At 42.7% G+C, this 18,632-nt stretch overlaps 1 protein-coding gene across 2 annotated transcripts in view; it reads right to left on the reverse strand.

Moving 5' to 3' along the window:
* The window catches only part of FRAS1 (Fraser extracellular matrix complex subunit 1), a 534,425-nt gene that overhangs the window by 79,434 nt on the left and 436,359 nt on the right, over positions 1 to 18,632 (reverse strand). For both annotated transcript variants that reach the window (XR_015165261.1, XM_086405184.1), the window contains exons 42-47: positions 17,255 to 17,445; positions 15,892 to 16,045; positions 12,898 to 13,161; positions 9,903 to 10,091; positions 8,375 to 8,494; positions 7,677 to 7,856 (exon numbers count right to left, since the gene is read on the reverse strand). Coding sequence is in view for 1 of the 2 variants with exons in the window: in XM_086405184.1 (XP_086261310.1) it covers positions 7,677 to 7,856; positions 8,375 to 8,494; positions 9,903 to 10,091; positions 12,898 to 13,161; positions 15,892 to 16,045; positions 17,255 to 17,445 (1,098 nt within the window). In the remaining variant the exon portion in view is untranslated. The remainder of the gene's footprint in view (positions 1 to 7,676; positions 7,857 to 8,374; positions 8,495 to 9,902; positions 10,092 to 12,897; positions 13,162 to 15,891; positions 16,046 to 17,254; positions 17,446 to 18,632) is intronic.

An 18,632-nucleotide genomic window follows, 5' to 3' on the forward strand; every position in this document is an offset into this window, starting at 1 on the left:
AAAACTATTTTTCAGAGTCATTTTAAAGTTAAAAACAAAACCTGAAATGATTTTTAAATAATGCCAAGGTATGCCACCAATGAATAATATCTCTATCTTTCCAAATACTCAACAACATTTGGCAAAACAGCCCCAAATTCTTGCTTCTATCTTAGGGCTCCTGGGGTCCATCCCCAGGTGCCAGACAAGTCTGAAACAAAATCATATCCTTAAATCTCTCAGCACAAATTTTCTCTTTCTGATTCTGGGTGTTAGAGTATTCATTTATTTAATCCAGTCCTTTGCTTTGGTCCTGAAATTCATTTGCTGCTTCCTGGAATTTATTATTTATATTTGTCACTGTTAATCCTAGCAAAACCAGTTAGTCTTTACTGTAAAAAAAAACAAAGAGATTCTACTTTGACTATTTTACATTTAACTGTGATATTAATATCATATTTTTATCTTAAAAATAAAACACATCAACCAGCGTGGTTAACATTTGCATCTTTGTTTATCATCTGAAATGTCATTCAGATACAATAGCCTCCTGAATATTGAGTCATAAATTTTTTGATGAGGCATTTATATTTCTGTGCTTACTAGACCAGCTCTTGGCAGGCAAAAATGTGGCCCCCACCCTCATTTTATGTTTCATCTTGGGTTCTGGACAGAAATTCATACCATTCTTTAAAAATTTAATAACTTCAGACTGGATACACGGAGAAATTTAAACTTCTTCCCCTGCTGTGAATCCATTCTCACAGCTCATGAGGAAACACCTGTGTGGATTCTCATGATCAACTGGTCACCTAATTCACTATTCCCTTTATGAAACTCTAAGACTGATTAAAAAAGGTGATAGATTTCCCTTCTTCTTGAGAAGGAAGTACTGAGATTAATCTTCTTATTTTTTTAACAATTTTTTAAAAAGGTGATAGATTTCCTTTCCTCTTGAGAAGGAAGTACTGAGATTAATCTTCTTATTTTTTTCACATTTTTTATTGAGAGGAAATTGATGTATAATAAATTATACATATTTGAAGTATAAGTTTATATTATCTTTGTTAGGTCCATGAAACCATCACCTCAATCAAAATAGTGAAATGTTTCCATCACCCCAAAAGTTCCTGACATTCTGTAACCCTTCCATCCCTTCTTTTCCTATGTTCTACTCCATCCCAAAGAAACAAATGAAGTCATTATAGATTAGTTGGCATATTCTCTAAATTTTTTAATAAACAGAAACATACAGTATATACTATTTGATGAATGACTTCTTATTTATTTAGCATGATTATTTTGCTAAACATAACTCATCCATACTGTAGCATGTGTTCACAGTTCATTCCTTTTCATTGGCAAGTACTATTCCAGTGGATGGTTTTATCAAAGATTGTTTATCTATTTATCTGTTCATGGACATTTAGGTTATTTTTAGTTTGGGACTTCTACAATTAAAGTTTCTACGATCACTTGTGCACAAGTCTTTGTGTGGAAGTTTTCATTCTTCCTGCGTAAATTGCTAAGAGGGGGACAGTAGGAATGCATATAAGGTGTATGCTTAACTTTTTAGGAAGGGGCCAAACTATTTTCCAAAGCAAAGTACTATTTTATATTCCCACTGGCAGTACATGAGTGGTCTTAGTGGATCTTTTCCAATTCAATCTAGCAAACACTGAGCACTTACCATGTGCAGAACGTTGTTTCAAATTTGCTTATATGGATTTTTTTTAAAATACGTTAAAATTTCATTAATTTTTGGCTGTGTCAGGTCTTAGTTGCGGCACAGGGGTCTTTGTTGCAGTTGGCAGGCTTCTCTCTAGTTGCCTAGATGTGGGATCCTAGTTTCCCGACCACGGATCAAATGCACGTTTCCTGCATTGCAAGGTGGATTCTTAACCACTGGACCACCACGGAAGTACCCAGATCATTTTTTCTTATCTCAGCCAGCTCTGGCAGGTCAGGGTTGGCATCATTTTTCTAGATTATGATACTAATAAGATAAGAATAGATACTAATAGATAAGAAATGTGACCCATCTGAAGGTAACAGTTAATAAGAGGGCAGTGCTGAGACTGGAACTCAAGGTTGCTCGCTTCCAATGTTTAGGCCTGCTGCAAGTTCTTCTTTATCTTATGTTGATTACATATTGAAATGAGATTATATATAGATTTAATATTTTTCATTCTGTTAGGAGTGCTTTTGGTAAAACTTATCTAGCTGTTTTGGGCTAGACAAGGAACCGCTTGGATTTCACCCTTATCCTTTAAATTTTTGTCAAATAAAAGTGATAAATGAGTATTAAAGAAAATGTGAGAAACACAGAAAAGTAAAGAATCACAAACCACTCATAATTCTACCATTGAAATATCACCACTGCAAATTTTTTTAAAAAATTTGAGTCATAGGGTAATTTTCTGGCTATAACCTCTTTCTTATCTGAAATGCTGATTTTGATGGTGGTATTTAGTATTATGATTTAAATGATAGCCATAATTAAGTGCCAGAGGGTAACAAGCTGCATTAGAAGGTAAGCTTCAAGAGAAAAGATTTTTGCTGTTTCTTCACTAATGTGCACCGAGAATACCACCCAGCATAAGGGAGGTTCTCAAAACATATTTGGTGAATGAATTGAGTCCATTGACTACAATTACTATCTAAGAGGTCCTATTAAGCACAGATTCTCAATCTCTATACACTTAAAACATTTTTTTAGCTGTTGCTAATTGGCTATTGGAAGGCTTCAGCTGTTCACTCACCTGGCAAGATGCTGCTTCTAATAACATATTGTCCTTACTGACTGTCACAGCAGGTAGTTACTGTTTGAAATATCTTGAAGGCTTTTAATCCCATCTAAGGTGTTTTCAGTCACCAACCTTCTGGCTAACCTATGTATCTGGCAGCATTATGGAGATCCACATTAACCCTGTCAGTTTTCTAACTCCCCTGGAGGGCCAGTATGTTAGAGAAAGTTCAGTCCAGGGCAAGGAAGTGGTGTGAGAATAAAGCATCTTTGAAAAAATTGCCTTCCTAATCGGATGTCAGGAAATGGCCCTGGCTCTCCTTCTTCAGTGCAGCTGTGGATGGCTCTGTGCCTATTGTCTGTTCCCACCTCAAGATCATGCTGGGTAGACTCTCAGCTTCTCTGCTTCTGATTTTCTTCCAAGCCTCCTGTTAACAGAATGAATTGTATCCCCCCAGATTCATACACTGATGTCCTAACCCTCAGTGCCTCACAATGTGACTTTATTTGGAAATAGAATCACTGCAGATGTAATTTGTGAAGATTAGGTCACTGGGGTGGGGTCTTCTGTAGTGGCTCAGTGGTAAAGAATCTGCCTGCTAATTCAGGAGACACGGATTCAATACTGATCCAGGATTATCCCACAGGCTGCACAGCAACTGGGCCCATGGGGTACAACTCTTGAGCCTGTGCTCTAGAGCCCAGGAACCACAGCCACTGAAGCCCATGCACCCTAGAGCCTAAGCTCCACAACAAAGAGAAGCCACCACAAACAGAGGCTTTACAATGCAACTAGAGAGTAGCTCGCACTTGCCACAACTGGAGAAAAGCCCATGAAGCAATGAAGATCCAGCACAGCCAAAAAATAAAAATAAACAATTAAATAAAATTATTTATTTTTAAAAGGTAAGGTCATTAGGATGGGCCCTAAACCAATTTGACCAATGTCCGTATAAAAGAGGGAGTTTTGACACAGACATACACATACAGGGAGAATGTCATGTGAACATGAAGACAGGCATCTATGAGCCTAGGAAAGAGGCCTAGAATGGAGTCTTCCTCAGGAAAAACCAACTCTGCTGACACTCTGATCTTGGACTTCCAGCCCCTGCATCTGTGAGACTCTAAGCTTCTGCTGTTTAAGCAGCTGTTTATGACTGCTGCCCCAGCAGACTAATGCACCTCTGCTCTCAGAAGGACCTGAACTAAGGCACCAGGTGCATTCAATTTTGGTTGGTGTCACAATCCTGAGAGGCTGAGATAGGAAGCCAAGGAATACCTTAGGTAAAGCGCTCACTGACTCACTCGCAGCCCCTTGACTCCTAACATCCTCACACAGTGCTGTCACAGCTACCAACATACACTTGCAGATATTTGCTTATGTGTCTTCCACTTCCAAGACTCAAGCTTTCTCCTGCTGCAGCTACTCAGTAAATGTCTGGGGAAGGGGAGAACCAGTGTGTGCTGGAGATAGCTATGTTCAATATTATTGCTCCCTGACTTTAAAATACAACTGCTGTTTATTAGTTAAGTTACTGGATGTCCACTTAGGGTCTAGATCTCCCAGCTACCTCATAGCCTTGTGTGGCTATGTCCTTCTTCTTAGGATGTGACCAAACGGGATGTGTTCCCAGCAATTCTCCTAAAGAAGAAATGGATGTGGACGCCACTCTTTTTTTCTTGCCAGCTGCTGGCTGGCGATGCTGACAATACAGAAGTCACCTTGGACCAGAGATGGAAGCCTCACGTGGAGGGTCACTGAACCACCTGCCTCTGGATTTTGCTGTGAGTGAAAATAAACTTATGGAAGGTACTGTATTTTGGAGTTGCTTTTCCCCAGAAGCTTAGTTTCTATCCTGATAATGTAACTCCTTACTCTGATTTCTTTAGAATAAGAGGGTCCTGGGACTTTCCTGGTAGTCCAGGGTTAAGACTTCATGTTCCACTGTGGGGGGAGCAGGTTCGATTCCTGGTCAGGGAACTAAGATCTCATATGCTGCTCAGCACAGCCCCCAAAATGAAAAGGATAAGAGAGTTCTTAGGGTCCCTGACACGAGGTTGTGGGCCCTGAACCCTGCAAGGAGCCCACACAGGGACTCAAGCTTAATGCAGCTCTCCTGCATGGTAGGGATCTCGTGTCTGTCTTCCCCCATGCACATGGCTCCCTGTGTCTCCTTGGGGGAAGAAGAGAGGACCTTCACACCTTTTCTATCTAAAGAAAACAATCAGCTGACTAAGAGAGCTAGCATAAGACTAAATCCATTTCACAGTTAACCATCAAGAGGATGTCTGCAAGCACTGGTGGGAAATGAGAATTCCCAGGGGCCTCCAGTCCCCAAATAGCTCAGCGCCTGCATGGAGACACGGGTCTAAAAGCTGTTCTGCTCCTTTTGGAAAGAGGCTCTGGCACCCAGTAGACCAATCCTCATCCCCTGAGACAAATGGGATGAAGTGGTTTTCTCCAAGCTGGAGCCAACTGTCTTCTGAGAGGGTGACCCGTAATCAACACGGACTTCCTATGAAGGGAAACATTTGACATTTAAAAAGAATCAAATTCATGAATCCAGTTCCACTTAGGGGAGACAGGGAAGGAGAGAATGCTGACTAGATTCTCTAGAAGGGACAGCAGGGCTGGTAGTAGGGGATGGGAAGGGAAGTTCTGCTCATTAAAAATGGACAGGGCCCTCCAGGAGTAAAGATCGTCTTATCAGGTCTATTCAGAATTTCTAAAAACAGGAGGATTGAGAAGAACTGGTGGGCACGGGAGAGCATGTAGATGAGGAAGTCAAGCCTGGTGGGAGAGGGCAAGGAAGCACGCCTCCCTTTGTTTTAGAGTCTGCTTTCCCAAGAGGAGGGAGAAGGGGGATCTGTTATGGGTGGCCCTCTGAGCAGTGCTAGCTTGGTACTGGCATCCGGATTTAAGCCCAGAGAAGGTGGAGACTGCAAAAAACAGAAAAGGCAAATTTGGAGCCACCTCCCCCAGGACGTGACACAGCTGAGAAGAGCCAGGGTCTCACCAGTAGCTGGCAGGGCCTTGCATGATGCTCCAAGCCTTTTGGAGCACTGTAAAGTGTAACTGCAGTTGTCCCAACACAACAGCCAAGAGTCTGCCCTTTCATCTTTGGAGAGATACAATCAGCAACCTGACAGAATTCTGGCAGAAGCAATTAGCTCATGAATTAGTTATCAAATATCTCTTGCAGCCAAGGTCTTGGGAATGCTGATCTGCACACTGCCCCCAGGAACTTCGGGACAAAAGGGGAGGGCATGGGCTTTAATTTGCATTAGGGATTCAGGCCAGTCTGTTCAGCCTTCCCCGTGCCCCACCCCTACACACACACACTCCCTCCCCCATCATCATGCTGGACCCAGACACGGTCTGCCTCCCTCACCCTTTCCACCATATCCCCCTCTAGCTCACCCACCCTCACTTTCTCCCCTACACACTCTACCCCAGACACACTGGTCTCCTTGCTGCAACTGGAACGTGATGGGCTTGGCTGATCCCATTTCAGGATGTTGATACTTGCTGATGCCCTGGAAAGATGCTGAATGTTCTTTCCTTATATGTCAGCATGGCTGGCTCCCTTACATTCTTCAGATCTCGGCTCAAATGTCATCTTATTATTAGGAGGCCTTCCCTCACCTCATTGGTCCCCGTACCCCAGGAATGCCCTCATTTCACTCCCTAACTCATCACCACTGACATGATATATATACTTGCTTGTTTGCCTACCGTCTGACCCCCAGCATCAGGGCAGGTACTTCCTCTATTCTGCTATTTCCCTGGTTGAATGAAAGAAAAATCTGTAACCTGAAATCCAAAGAAAACCAATGATCTAAATCTCCTGCAAGCTGACACTGCTCCTGTGATGGACAAAATAAATTCTACCTTCAGGTTGTTTATTCAGCAAATATCTCCTGTCTTTCACATTTGTTCAAGTTGCCAAATTCTATAGTTTCTCCTCCTGAAATTAACTCTTTCCTTCCACCAACTACTGTTTACTGGATACTTACTAGGTAGCAGGTGTAATTTCTTTTATTATTTTCATCTTATTATTCCCACGTGGAGGCTGCCCCACTGCCAGAGGCCTCACTAGCCTCCATCTGGCCAAATGCTAAACTTTTTACCTACTGTCACTGTCTCCTTTCTCTTCCTTTCTTTTAGTTTATCCTATTGGACACTGGAGGAATTCACTTCCCTTCCCTGTTCAAAATTCTGCAGGGCCTCCTTATTGCCTATTGAATTAAATAGGGATTACTGATCGCCACTCTGAAGACCCATCATAAAATCTCAGTCTACCCATGAACCCAATCTACTACTATTTTCAGAATATACGCTTTAGCAAAACTGGCCCGCTCATAATTTTTGGAATGAGTCCACATGCTGTTCCTATCTCTGGAAATAACACAATTTCTGTCAGCCCAAATTCTATCTTTCAAGGGCACTCTTAAACACCACCTCTGAGCACCTTCCCATCTGATATCACCTCTTTTGCTTTCGAACTCCTAGGATGGCAGGTTTATACAGTTCTTAAAACACCTGCCATCTTCCCTTACATATGGTTATATGCAAAGGCTCCTTATCTCATCCAACAGAAGACTCTAATGGTTGGGGTAATGTCTCATTCATCTCTTTTTCTTCCTCTGTAGCAGCTGAACCAGGGTCTTATTCAATATGCATGCTCACTTTCTATGTGTTGAATTCTAGTGTTGGAAACAAGACTGTTTACATCAAATTGTAATTATCAAATCAACTTCCAGCAAGTAAGCATGGAGTACACTGTATTCTAAGTATAATGCAAGGCAGTATACAATGGCCAGAAATAGTGATGCCAGAAATACATACTAACAAAGGCAGGCTGGAGGTGAACTACACACATGATATGCTGCCCCCGGCACTTACTAAATCCCAGCTTTGGTCTGATGAAGTCAGAGACGATGGGCTTACCTGGTGATGCTGTGTGCTCCAGGCGGCCCAGCTGGGGCTCTCTGATGATTCGGTAGACCAGTTCTGTGGGTTCCGCCTCCTGGTCAGTGGCAGAGAGTTGCAGAGTGGTGATCTTTTTCACCGAGTTTTCATCCAAGAACAGCCCTTTATTGGTGATGATGACTGGTGGGGATTTGTCTTCTGAAAATGTCAGAAAGAGTAACATGAAATGTGATCCTTTGGCTACCTGACGTGAAGAACTGACTCATTGGAAAAGACCCTGAATGCTGGGAAAGACTGCAGGCAAAAGGAGAAGGGGGTGGCAGAGGATGAGATGGTTAGATAGTACCATCGACTCAACGGACAGGAATTTGAGCAAATTCCAGGAGGTAGTGGAGGACGGAGGAGCCTGGCACACTGTAGCACACGGGGTCACAAAGAGTCGGACACAACTTAGAGACTGACAACAACAGCAACTTTTTACGCTTCCTTTTTTTTCAATTCTGGGCCTAGTGTCCAGGAGTAAAATCAAAATAATCAACATAATCCCCAGATCTGACTCTCAGAGAGTACATCAAAGAGCCACAGCATTGCACAACAGAGTTGAGAGGATTTCAGATTCCCACACAAGCCCTTAAAGAAAAGGCTCAGGCCTCAAGGTATGCACCACATGACCTCAGAACTGCTGGAGAACTTTCAAACATCCAATGCCCCCTTACCTGAAACACTGATGGAAAATGACTGGCCGATCAGTTTGTTGCCTTCTCCATCAACCACATCAAATTTAAAAGCAAAGTTCCCACCAGATTCTCCTTTTCCATGACTGTATTCTATAAGGCCTATAACAAGGACAAGAAGATCACAGTTTGCTATTTTGTGTTTTCTGGCCTTATTTCTGAAATATCAGGTGAGAATTCAATGGGTATTCACACCAATGAATCAATTACCCCCCCTCTCACTTTGATATTGCCTTTGACATTTTAGTCTAATGTTTTCATTTCCTCCCTTTCGTCTAGTGACTTCCTCATCATCAGTGACTTCATGATAAAATCACCCTAAGCAGCAAGTGGCTTTGCTTACAGCTGAGGCTCAGCATCTGTGGAAGGCTCCAAGGAAGCCTCATGAATCACGAGGTCAGCAAAACTGCCCATGTGGAAATGGGCACTGACCAGACCCACATCACCGGTGCAGCCCTGTTATCTATCCATGTCACAGGGCAGGAGGACAGAGAGGCACAGACCACATGCTCCCCTAAGGTGTCACTCCCGCTTCCCAGTCTTAAATCATTTTAGGAAAGGCATGGGATATAACCAATCAACAAAGAAACAGATAAAATGAATAAACTCTACCTAGACGTCAATTGGACCCAAAGGGAAAAACCCAGTATGTTATATTTTTGTTAAACCATAGCATTACTTATAAGGATCTAGCAATGTAAATATAACCAAACATCTGGGAAGAAGTCCCTGCTTTCATATTCTAAAAAGGGACACCGAAGCAAGGAATAACTAAGGAATTATTCCACTCCCTTCACTAAAGTACAGACAGGTCCAATGATATTTGGGCTGCTATCAGTTCTAGGCATGAGTGCACAGACAGGACCTGTATTCTGGTCCTAGGGGAGCATGCTTCCACCTCTAAACGGAAATTGCACATCATCACCTGACATTGGATTACTTCCCTCTCAATATGTAACTTCTTTTCCTTTCTTATCCCTGAAAGCACTGTACGGTAACTACGTAGCATTTAACATTTATGCTTTCACATTACATCAGCATTTCCTGGAGAAGGGATGAGCTATGTAATCTCCCTGAGGCAGCTCCGATTTATGCCCTTCCATTTTGCTTAGTTCATTAACTTGTGCTCTTTGGGGAGCTGGAGAGAGATATAAATTGTTCACCTAAGGCAGGCATAATTTTCACCTTAATCCATCCCAATTCACTTCTTTTTTCTCTCTCTCTCTCATACACTTTTTAGCATCACAGCAAGTCAAAATGATTTTTTCCTCTATAATAGCCCTCAGTTTCATCAAGGCTATGTCAAAGCATGAGAACATTTTAGTCAAGAAGGAAAGTTTTTTTTCAAACCAAAAAACTGAGAAGACAAGTAAGAATAAACGAAGCTATAACTCAGCTCTTAATTCAAAACAAGAGTGTGCAGTTTGCTGCCATTGGCTACCAGGCACCAATTCCCATTTGACTACAGGGGGTGGAGTTTCTGGAAGTCTGGGTAGGAGAAGTGCCTGACCTTGACTGATGTCAGCCTGGGTGAAACTTTGGATGGGGCCTCTAGTGGAGATCTGCTCCAGGCTGTCACGCTTTACCATCTGCAGGCGCCCTACTCCAGGGTCTTCCTTTAAGATGTACATCACCTGGTGGTCATCTGAGTCAGGAGCCGTCACTTTCAAGTGCCGATCTGTGATGGTTGCTACGGACCCTGGAAGAGAATGGGAGAGACTAGGTCTTTCCCCATTTTTGCTTCTGGAGAGCAGGTCAAATGATTTTAGGAGACTGGAGACTAAAATTATCACACACTCCCCGATCTAAGGAAGTATCAGCTATAGGACTTCCGAGGTGGTCCAGTGGCCAAGATTCCATGCTCCCCAATATAGTGGCCCAGGGTTTGATCCCTGGTCAGAGAGCTGCTGCTAAGTCACATCAGTTGTGTCCGACTCTGTGCGACTGCACAGACGGCAGCCCAACAGGCTCCTCTGTCCCTGGGATTCTCCAGGCAAGAATACTGGAGTGGGTTGCCATTTCCTTCTCCAATGCATGAAAGTGAAAAGTGAAAGTGAAGTTGCTCAGTTGTGTCCGACTCTTAGCGACCCCATGGCCTGCCACCTACCAGGCTCCTCCGTCCATGGGATTCTCCAGGCAAGAGTACTGGAGTGGGTTGCCATTGCCTTCTCCAGTCAGAGAGCTAGATCCCGCATATTGCAAACTCCACATGAAACAATGAAGACCCAGCTCAGCCAGATAAATAAATAAAATAATTTCCTTCCTTAAAATAAAAAGAAAATATCAGCTGCTTGCCCTTCTGGTTCCAGCTGAATACATTTTTATTTCCCTAAGTGAATAGTCCCAACTTCCCAATTTTTTAATCACCCCTTGAGTTTGGCTCAGCTGGTAAAGAATCTGCCTGCAATGTGGGAGACCTGGGTTTGATCCCTGGGTTGGAAAGATCCCCTGGAGAAGGGAATGGCTGTCTGCTCCAGTATTCTGGCCTGGAGAATTCCATGGACTGTATAGTCCATGAGGTCGCAAAGAGTTGTACACGGCTGGGTCACTTTTACCTTGAGTTTAGATCTGAGCCCCTTTTTCTTCTGATCCAATTTCACTCTGCACATGATCGCTCTCTCCCTTGACTTTTCAGTTAGTACCTAAATCTATGTTCTGAACTTCTAGCTCTGTGATGTAAATGACTCTCAGAACGACAATGAGACCAGCTTGGACCTAATTTATTTATTTTCTTAAGGATCACCAAATCATTAAAAAAAACAAAAACATAAAACAGCTTTACACAAACTCACAAACATATCTAGTTGCCGTCTCACACTGAATAGTCAGAATCACTGTTCCTCAAGATAGAGGCTATGATGAGAGACACAGAACAGGGAGACCTGAATGCTGGGTCCTGGAAGACTGCCCAGGTGCTGGGGACAGAGGCAAGGCAGAGTGCGTGTGTGCATGCTCAGTCATGTCCGACTCTTTGCGACCCCATCGAAATGCATCTTTGGAGTCTCCTGCATTGACAGGCGGATTCTTTACCACTGAGCCACCTGGGACTGTCCCTCCTGGCAAGCACCTCTTCTCAGGGCCTTCCTCTTTGTTCTCCTCTCTAGCCCACTTTTCACATTAAAACAGTGAATTCTGATAAAGGAGGTCCTAGTTAGTTACTCATGCGTAATAGAATCTGGTCTGTAGAGTGACAGTCTGCCATGGGCCCTGAGCGTCTCTGTATGTTTGTGCTGGGTAATGCCAAGAATGCAAGGTTTGACCTCTTGTCCTCTGGGCCATTCTCAGCCAGCATCCCTGAGGGAGGAGGTGACGTCTTCCTCTGGGACACAGATCAGGTTTGCTTATCGCTACTATAACAAGGAGAGTTCCCAAGCTCAGGGTTCCTCTTCTGCAATTCATCACCCTGCACACAAATGTATTCGTCTGGGCCCTCGGCATCGCCCCTGTGGGACTTGCAAGGCATTGTCACAGAGTACTTTATTACTGACCAAGGAATCTCAGCTTCCCCAGTGGCTCAGCAGTAAAGAATCTGCTTGCAATCAAGGAGATGCAGGTTTGATCCCTGGGTCAGGAAGATTGCCTTGGAGTGGGAAATGGCAACCCACTTCAGCATCCTTGCCTGGGAAATCCCATGGACAGACGAGCCTGGCAGGTTACAGCCCCCGGGGTCACAGAGTCAGACATGATTTAGGGACTAAATAAAAACAACAAGGAATCTCATGTGTTTGACCGGGATCCATGAAAGAGTAATAGGTCAACTTATTAACTTGTAAATAGGCCAAGGTTAAGTCCCAGCACTAATACTTGAGACCTTTGGGAATCTCCATATTTTCAAATACCATTCTACCAAATATTTTTCACTACAAAATACATGTGAAACTAAGAACAGACAAGCAAACAGAAGTCCAGTGTGATATAGATGCTCTGTGGACCAAAGGTCCACTCTCTATAAGTGACATCCTACTGCAAAGTGACTCCAAGACCCACAGTTATCACAGGTCCTTCAGTGTTGTTTATTCACCAGCAAACTGTGAATGTTAGATCCTAGAACACCGTATCTAATGGTTCTTAATCACTGGTATAATCTCTCCTAGTGCATGATGACTTCCCAATTGCCTCTCCATGACTTCAAAAAAAAAAAAAAAAGGAGCATGTTGAAAATCCTGCTAGATTTTGTTGTTTGTTTCTGTAGGGTTGGTTGGGCAATGTCAATGTTCTAAGAGATCGGGACCTACAAGTGGTTGGATAAATGAATATTTTGAGGACCCTGGAAATACTATAAACTCTTCTCAGTCTTTCCTCAGATTCACAGACACAGGCATCTGGTCCAAAGAACTTCAGAGATTTCACACTTGTCATTCACAATGCTTAGTGTCCCCCAAACAACAGGTCTCCCTAAACTCTACACACTCAGTTCAAGATCCTCCCACACTGCTGACATGGAAGGAAGCATTGCACAGGATCAAAGAAGAAACCATGGCCACTCTCTTCCATGCCTATGGTACCTGCTGAGAGCTGGAGGCCTCTGTTTACAGCCAGGTTTGGGATGTCACTTGTAGGCAGTTCTATATATATCTCCATCCTCCCCGTGTCCGTGTGGAGGCCATCAGTGAGGGAGAACTGGAACTCATCCACTGCCACACCTGGACCACCAGGCGTGTACCCAACTAGCCCAGCCAGGATATCTTGGTAGGTGAAGGAGGAGCCCTGGGCCAAAACCCTCCCATTCTCCAGAGGTTCAGAAGCAGTTTGCCTCCAGAGCAGATGACCTGAGGAAGGAAGTAAAAAAGAAAGAAAGAAAGAAACAGTTCAGTTCAGTTCATTCACTCAGTCGTGTCCGACTCTTTGCGACCCCATGAACTGCAGCACACCAGGCCTTCCTGTCCATCACCAACTCCCGGAGTCCACCCAAACTCCTGTCCATTGGGTCGGTGATGCCATCCAACCATCTCATCCTCTGTCATCCCCTTCTCCTCCTGCCCTCAATCTTTCCCAGCATCAGGGTCTTTTCAAATGAGTCAGCTCTTCACATGAGGTGGCCAAAGTACTGGAGTTTCAGCTTCAACATCAGTCCTTCCAATGAACACCCAGGACTGATCTCCTTTAGGATGGACTGGTTGGATCTCCTTGTAGTCCAAGGGACTCTCAAGAGTCTTCTCCAACACCACAGTTTAAAAGCATCAATTCTTCGGTGCTCAGCTTTCTTTATAGTCCAACTCTCACATCCATATGGTAGAGCAAGATCAGATCAGATCAGATCAGATCAGTCGCTCAGTCGTGTCCGGCTCTTTGCAACCCCATGAATCGCAGCACGCCAGGCCTCCCTGTCCATCACCAACTCCCGGAGTTCACCCAGACTCACGTTCATCGAGTCAGTGATGCGATCCAGCTATCTCATCCTCTGTCGTCCCCTTCTCCTCCTGCCCCCAATCCCTCCCAGCATCAGAGTATTTTCCAATGAGTCAACTCTTCGCATGAGGTGGCCAAAGTACTGGAGTTTCAGCTTTGCATCATTCCTTACAAAGAACACCCAGGACCGATCTCCTTTAGAATGGACTGGGTGGATCTTGCAGTCCAAGGGACTCTCAAGAGTCTTCTCCAACACCACAGTTCAAAAGCATCAATTCTTTGGCACTCAGCCTTCTTCACAGTCCAACTCTCACATCCGTATATGACCACAGGAAAAACCATAGCCTTGACTAGATGGACCTTCATTGGCAAAGTAGTGTCTCTGCTTTTGAATATGCTATCTAGGTTGGTCATAACCTTCCTTCCAAGGAGTAAGCGTCTTTTAATTTCATGGCTGCAGTCACCATCTGCAGTGATTTTGGAGCCCAGAAAAATAAAGTCTGACACTGTTTCCACTGTTTCCCCATCTATTTCCCATGAAGTGGTGGGACCGGATGCCATGATCTTCGTTTTCTGAATGTTGAGCTTTAAGCCAACTTTTTCACTCTCCACTTTCACTTTCATCAAGAGGCTTTTGAGTTCCTCTTCACTTTCTGCCATAAGGGTGGTGTCATCTGGTAGAGCAAATATGGCACTAAAACAATATGGCACTAAACATTATCTAATTTTGTCAACTTTGAGCCTGGGTAGAACGCCAAGCCCCTTGGACGTGTTGATTGCACATGCATAAGTAACCAACAAGTCAAAATTTTATACAAAAGAACAGGGTGATGCTTGATGACCTCATCTCCAAATAAAGATAAAGTTCCACTTTTCCTAATTAAAAATCTCTTAAGGGGACACAGATGGATATGGAAATACAGTGGCTTAGGAATCAAATCTCTCTCCATGAATTCAAACTCACTTCATTATCTAAGCCTCATTTTCCCCTTCTGTAGGGCGAAAGTAGCACTCTCCACTTGCTGCCTTCCTCCTGAGGCGTCTGGGATAAGACAGAGGAATTTATTTTAAACTCCATTTATGTTCAGAAAGACACTAAGCATCCTTGGGCTGAGGCATATTATCCTATTTTCAAGGGTCATGTGTATGCAATGAAACCCAGTGTTTCATTAAAGAAAGTGAAAGTGGATACTACCACTACTAAGTCGCTTCAGTTGTGTCCGACTCTGTGTGACCCCATAGACGGCAGCCCACCAGGCTTCGCCATCCTTGGGATTCTCCAGGCAAGAACACTGGAGTGGGTTGCCATTGCCTTCTCCAATGCATGAAAGTGGAAAGTGGAAAGTGAAAATGAAGCCTCTCAGTCCTGTCCGACTCTTCGCAACCCCATGGACTGCAGCCTACCAGGCTCCTCTGCCCATGGGATTTTCCAGGCAAGAGTACTGGAGTTGGGTGCCATTGCCTTCTCCAGTCAAAGTGGATGGAGGCAAGCTAAAATGTAATGACCAACAGCTTCTCTGGTGAACTCTCCATCAACAGGATAGTTTCATCTGTAAAAGGTCAATAGCCATTAGGCCACCAAGCCACCACTTAGGAGATGAAAATTGCAGAGCTTTAGCTAATACTAGGTAGGTGGCACTTAGAAAGGAAGTAGGTAGGAGATTACCATGGTGGTGTTTTAAACCTCTAGTTTAATCAGGAAAAGTGCTTTCTTTGCAAAACAAATGAGCTCATAAAGATTACCTACCATGCCTCTAACCTGAAATGAACACCTTTTGTAATTAATTACAAGGTGGCTATTCTGTTCTTTGTATGAAATAGCCCAGGATGATCAAGCAATGATACCCCCTCCAAGAAGAGGATGTGCAGATTCTGAAAACTTGTTCTGCCTGAGGCTACATAAGAAAGCAAGAAAACAGCTGAAATTGAATTTCAGAGACACCAATTACCCAGGAGTCAGGCTTTTAGAACAACCAGGCTATGGTGACCCCAAAGAATATAAACTGGCTGTGAATTTGATTATACCTTGATGCAATGAATGGACTATACACCAGGAAGGTAGAGGAATGATCAGCTGAAATCTACGTGTTTATTCTAATAACCCATCGAGCACCTCAATTAAGAAGCTTCCCATAGCGGTTATGTCCTACCGTGGCCAGGCTTTTTTGTCAATACAAAAATCAGCTCATTATCTGGAGTGTCCAGGTCTTGCAGGCTCAAAGAAGAATTGCTTATCACCACTCCTGAGCTCAGCTGCACGCCAAGGGGCCTCAAGGTCATTCTGGGAGGCTCGTCATTCTTCCTCTGATTAAAGCATAAAATATTAGGTCTCACACAGATACTGGTTTAAGAAGAAAAAAAGAGCGCACACTATTCAAAGACAGTAACATCATCACATCAACTTTCACCACTGAAATAGCATTTAATGTGTCATCACCTCTTATTATTATTGTTGTTGTTGTTATTGTATTTTTATTGAAATATAGTTGATTAACAATATTGTGTTAGCTTCAGGTGTATACCAAAGCAGTTCAGTTATATATTTTTTGAGATTATTTTCCATTATAGGGCATTACAAGATATTGAACATAGTTTTTTGTACTAGACAGTAAATCCTTATTGTTTATTTTATGTATATAGTTTGCATCTAATATGTCACTGTCTTTAATTCTCACTCAAAATTGTTACGTTGAAAGCTGAGCAGATCACATAAACCAGATATCCCCTTGATGGACATGCTACAGAAATCTCAAGCATTCTCCATGGGTACGATGACAGCATTTTCCAGATGCCAGAAGTATGGACATGTGGTTAGACAAGTACAAGTGTACTGGGGGGATAAAAGGGCACATTTTTAAAAATCATAGCTGTCTTAGAACCTATGATAGAGGACACATATTTGAAAGGGCAGGTATTTAAACTGTCTGCCTGACCAGCCCCAGCAGAAGTCAGCTCCCCTCCACCCTTGCCCCCCAAGGGTGCTGAGAGCGCCATGCTTTGTTTTTTCAAGGCAGAGGGTATTCCATTCTGAGTTTTATCTTTTATCTCTCTCTCTCCTTGCAAGCTTATGTAGTTGCTCAAAAGAGAATATATACAGCATCAGGGAACACATTTCTTTAATGTTACAGTGTGATGAACAAATGCACTAAAATGTTAGAAAAAGCAAGTTTGCACATAGAACTACATACAATAATTGCAGGGAAAAATAAGCATATGTTACTTTTCATCTCATGTGAGGCTAGCAAGTTTTTTCTGTCTGTGAGAACAAAGTGTCTTCACACAGACCAGATAGATTTCATCCTGAAATGGAAATTCAGATTTCCAAGTCATACCATCTCCAAATGTCAGCCTTAATTCTACAAGTTTCCTAAAGGTCAGGGTTATGTTTTTTAAACTGACCTCTAAAACTGAAGGTCCAACTCAATTTTATTTGTTTTTGAGTTCTTTTGAACCTATCTAATGGTGGGATATTGTGGTCAAAGGCCCAACTTTTCCAACTTCCACAATCCTTACCTCAATGGTGATGTTGATGCTGTGGACTTCTGATCGACTGTTTCCATCACTTACATAAAAACTGAAAATATCGTGGGTTGGTTCAATGCTTTCATGAACACTCTGAAAGTAGTAAATGTAGTTTTCCAGGACATCTTGAATAGGGAACGATGCCTCTAGGTCACTGGTAGTTCCAGGGCCAAACCGATCACCTGCACCAACAGCAAGAGGGAACTTTTATCTTGATCCATAAATTCCTGCTTTCTGAGCTGAACCAGAAAGCAGGACAGCACTATCAACAAAAGATGAAAACAAGTTTGAGAATAAAGGTGGGAGAATGGAATTTGAAGACTTGGGTGGGACCCCAGTTTCCCCATTATTTCTCATCAATAAATGGGACTCAAATGAGTCGCATGTATGAAAGTACTCAGAATGCTATTAATTAATAGAGCACAGAATCAGTGGTTGTTTTGTTAGAAATATTTGACAAAATAAGTCATGGGGCAAATATTGATATAGGAGTAAAAGTTTTACACTTTAGTCAATTTCAAAACCATTTTGCAAGAGGAACCTTTTTTCTCTACACAAGAAAGAGTGAACTGTATATCTTTAAATCTAAGAAATATCTCCTTAAGCATGTTTTCATTTGACAATTCAGGTCCTTAAGAAACCTCTAGTAACCTCATGGGCTAGTGCTCAGCCCCTGGGATGGTACAGTAGGGTCACTGTGATGTTCAGGGACCGTCCAGAGCTCAGGTGTAGTTCAGGTACTGAGATGCTCAGGTATTATTCAGAGTTTCATGGAAAGTGCTGCTTATCTCTTCTTTTCATTCCAACCCCAAAGGCCAAGGGAAAGAATAAGCACTGTCTAAATGCTGGATGACTTGCCTCTTATTTGGACTAAATCTCTCCAAATGATTGATTTTAAATGGTTACATTTTCTTCTAAAAAGAGGAGAAAAAAGAAACCCTTGTATCTTCAAACACTCCCTAGATACACATCAACAAAGAAAAGTGTAGATAGAAGATCTGAAAACAATAACACTTTCTCTTTCCCTCTTCCATGGTTTTTGCAAAGATGAGGTCATATATTAAAAGGCCACTGACTTCCTAGTCGAAGACAGACAGGGTCATTTTTTGTTGACCTCCAAATTGAAAGAGTAGGAATGAAAACATTTTATTTACAATTTGTTTGTGACAAGAATTCAAGACAAATGTTCTTTTTTTCAATGACGTGAATTTTCTTAAATTTTACCCCTCAGATTTGATTCCTCTGGATACTAGAAGCATAGAGGAGTCTAAATGATTAGTGACCTGATAACCCCTAGGGCACACAGTTTAGAGTTTCCAAAAGGAATTGCTATAATTCCTTAAAAGTTTAATTTTCTCTTTCTATTTAT

This window comes from Bos grunniens, chromosome 6 (assembly GCF_055505025.1).
Source record: "Bos grunniens cultivar Pamir isolate PY7600 chromosome 6, Bosgru_T2T1.0, whole genome shotgun sequence".
Lineage (NCBI taxonomy): Eukaryota > Metazoa > Chordata > Mammalia > Artiodactyla > Bovidae > Bos > Bos grunniens.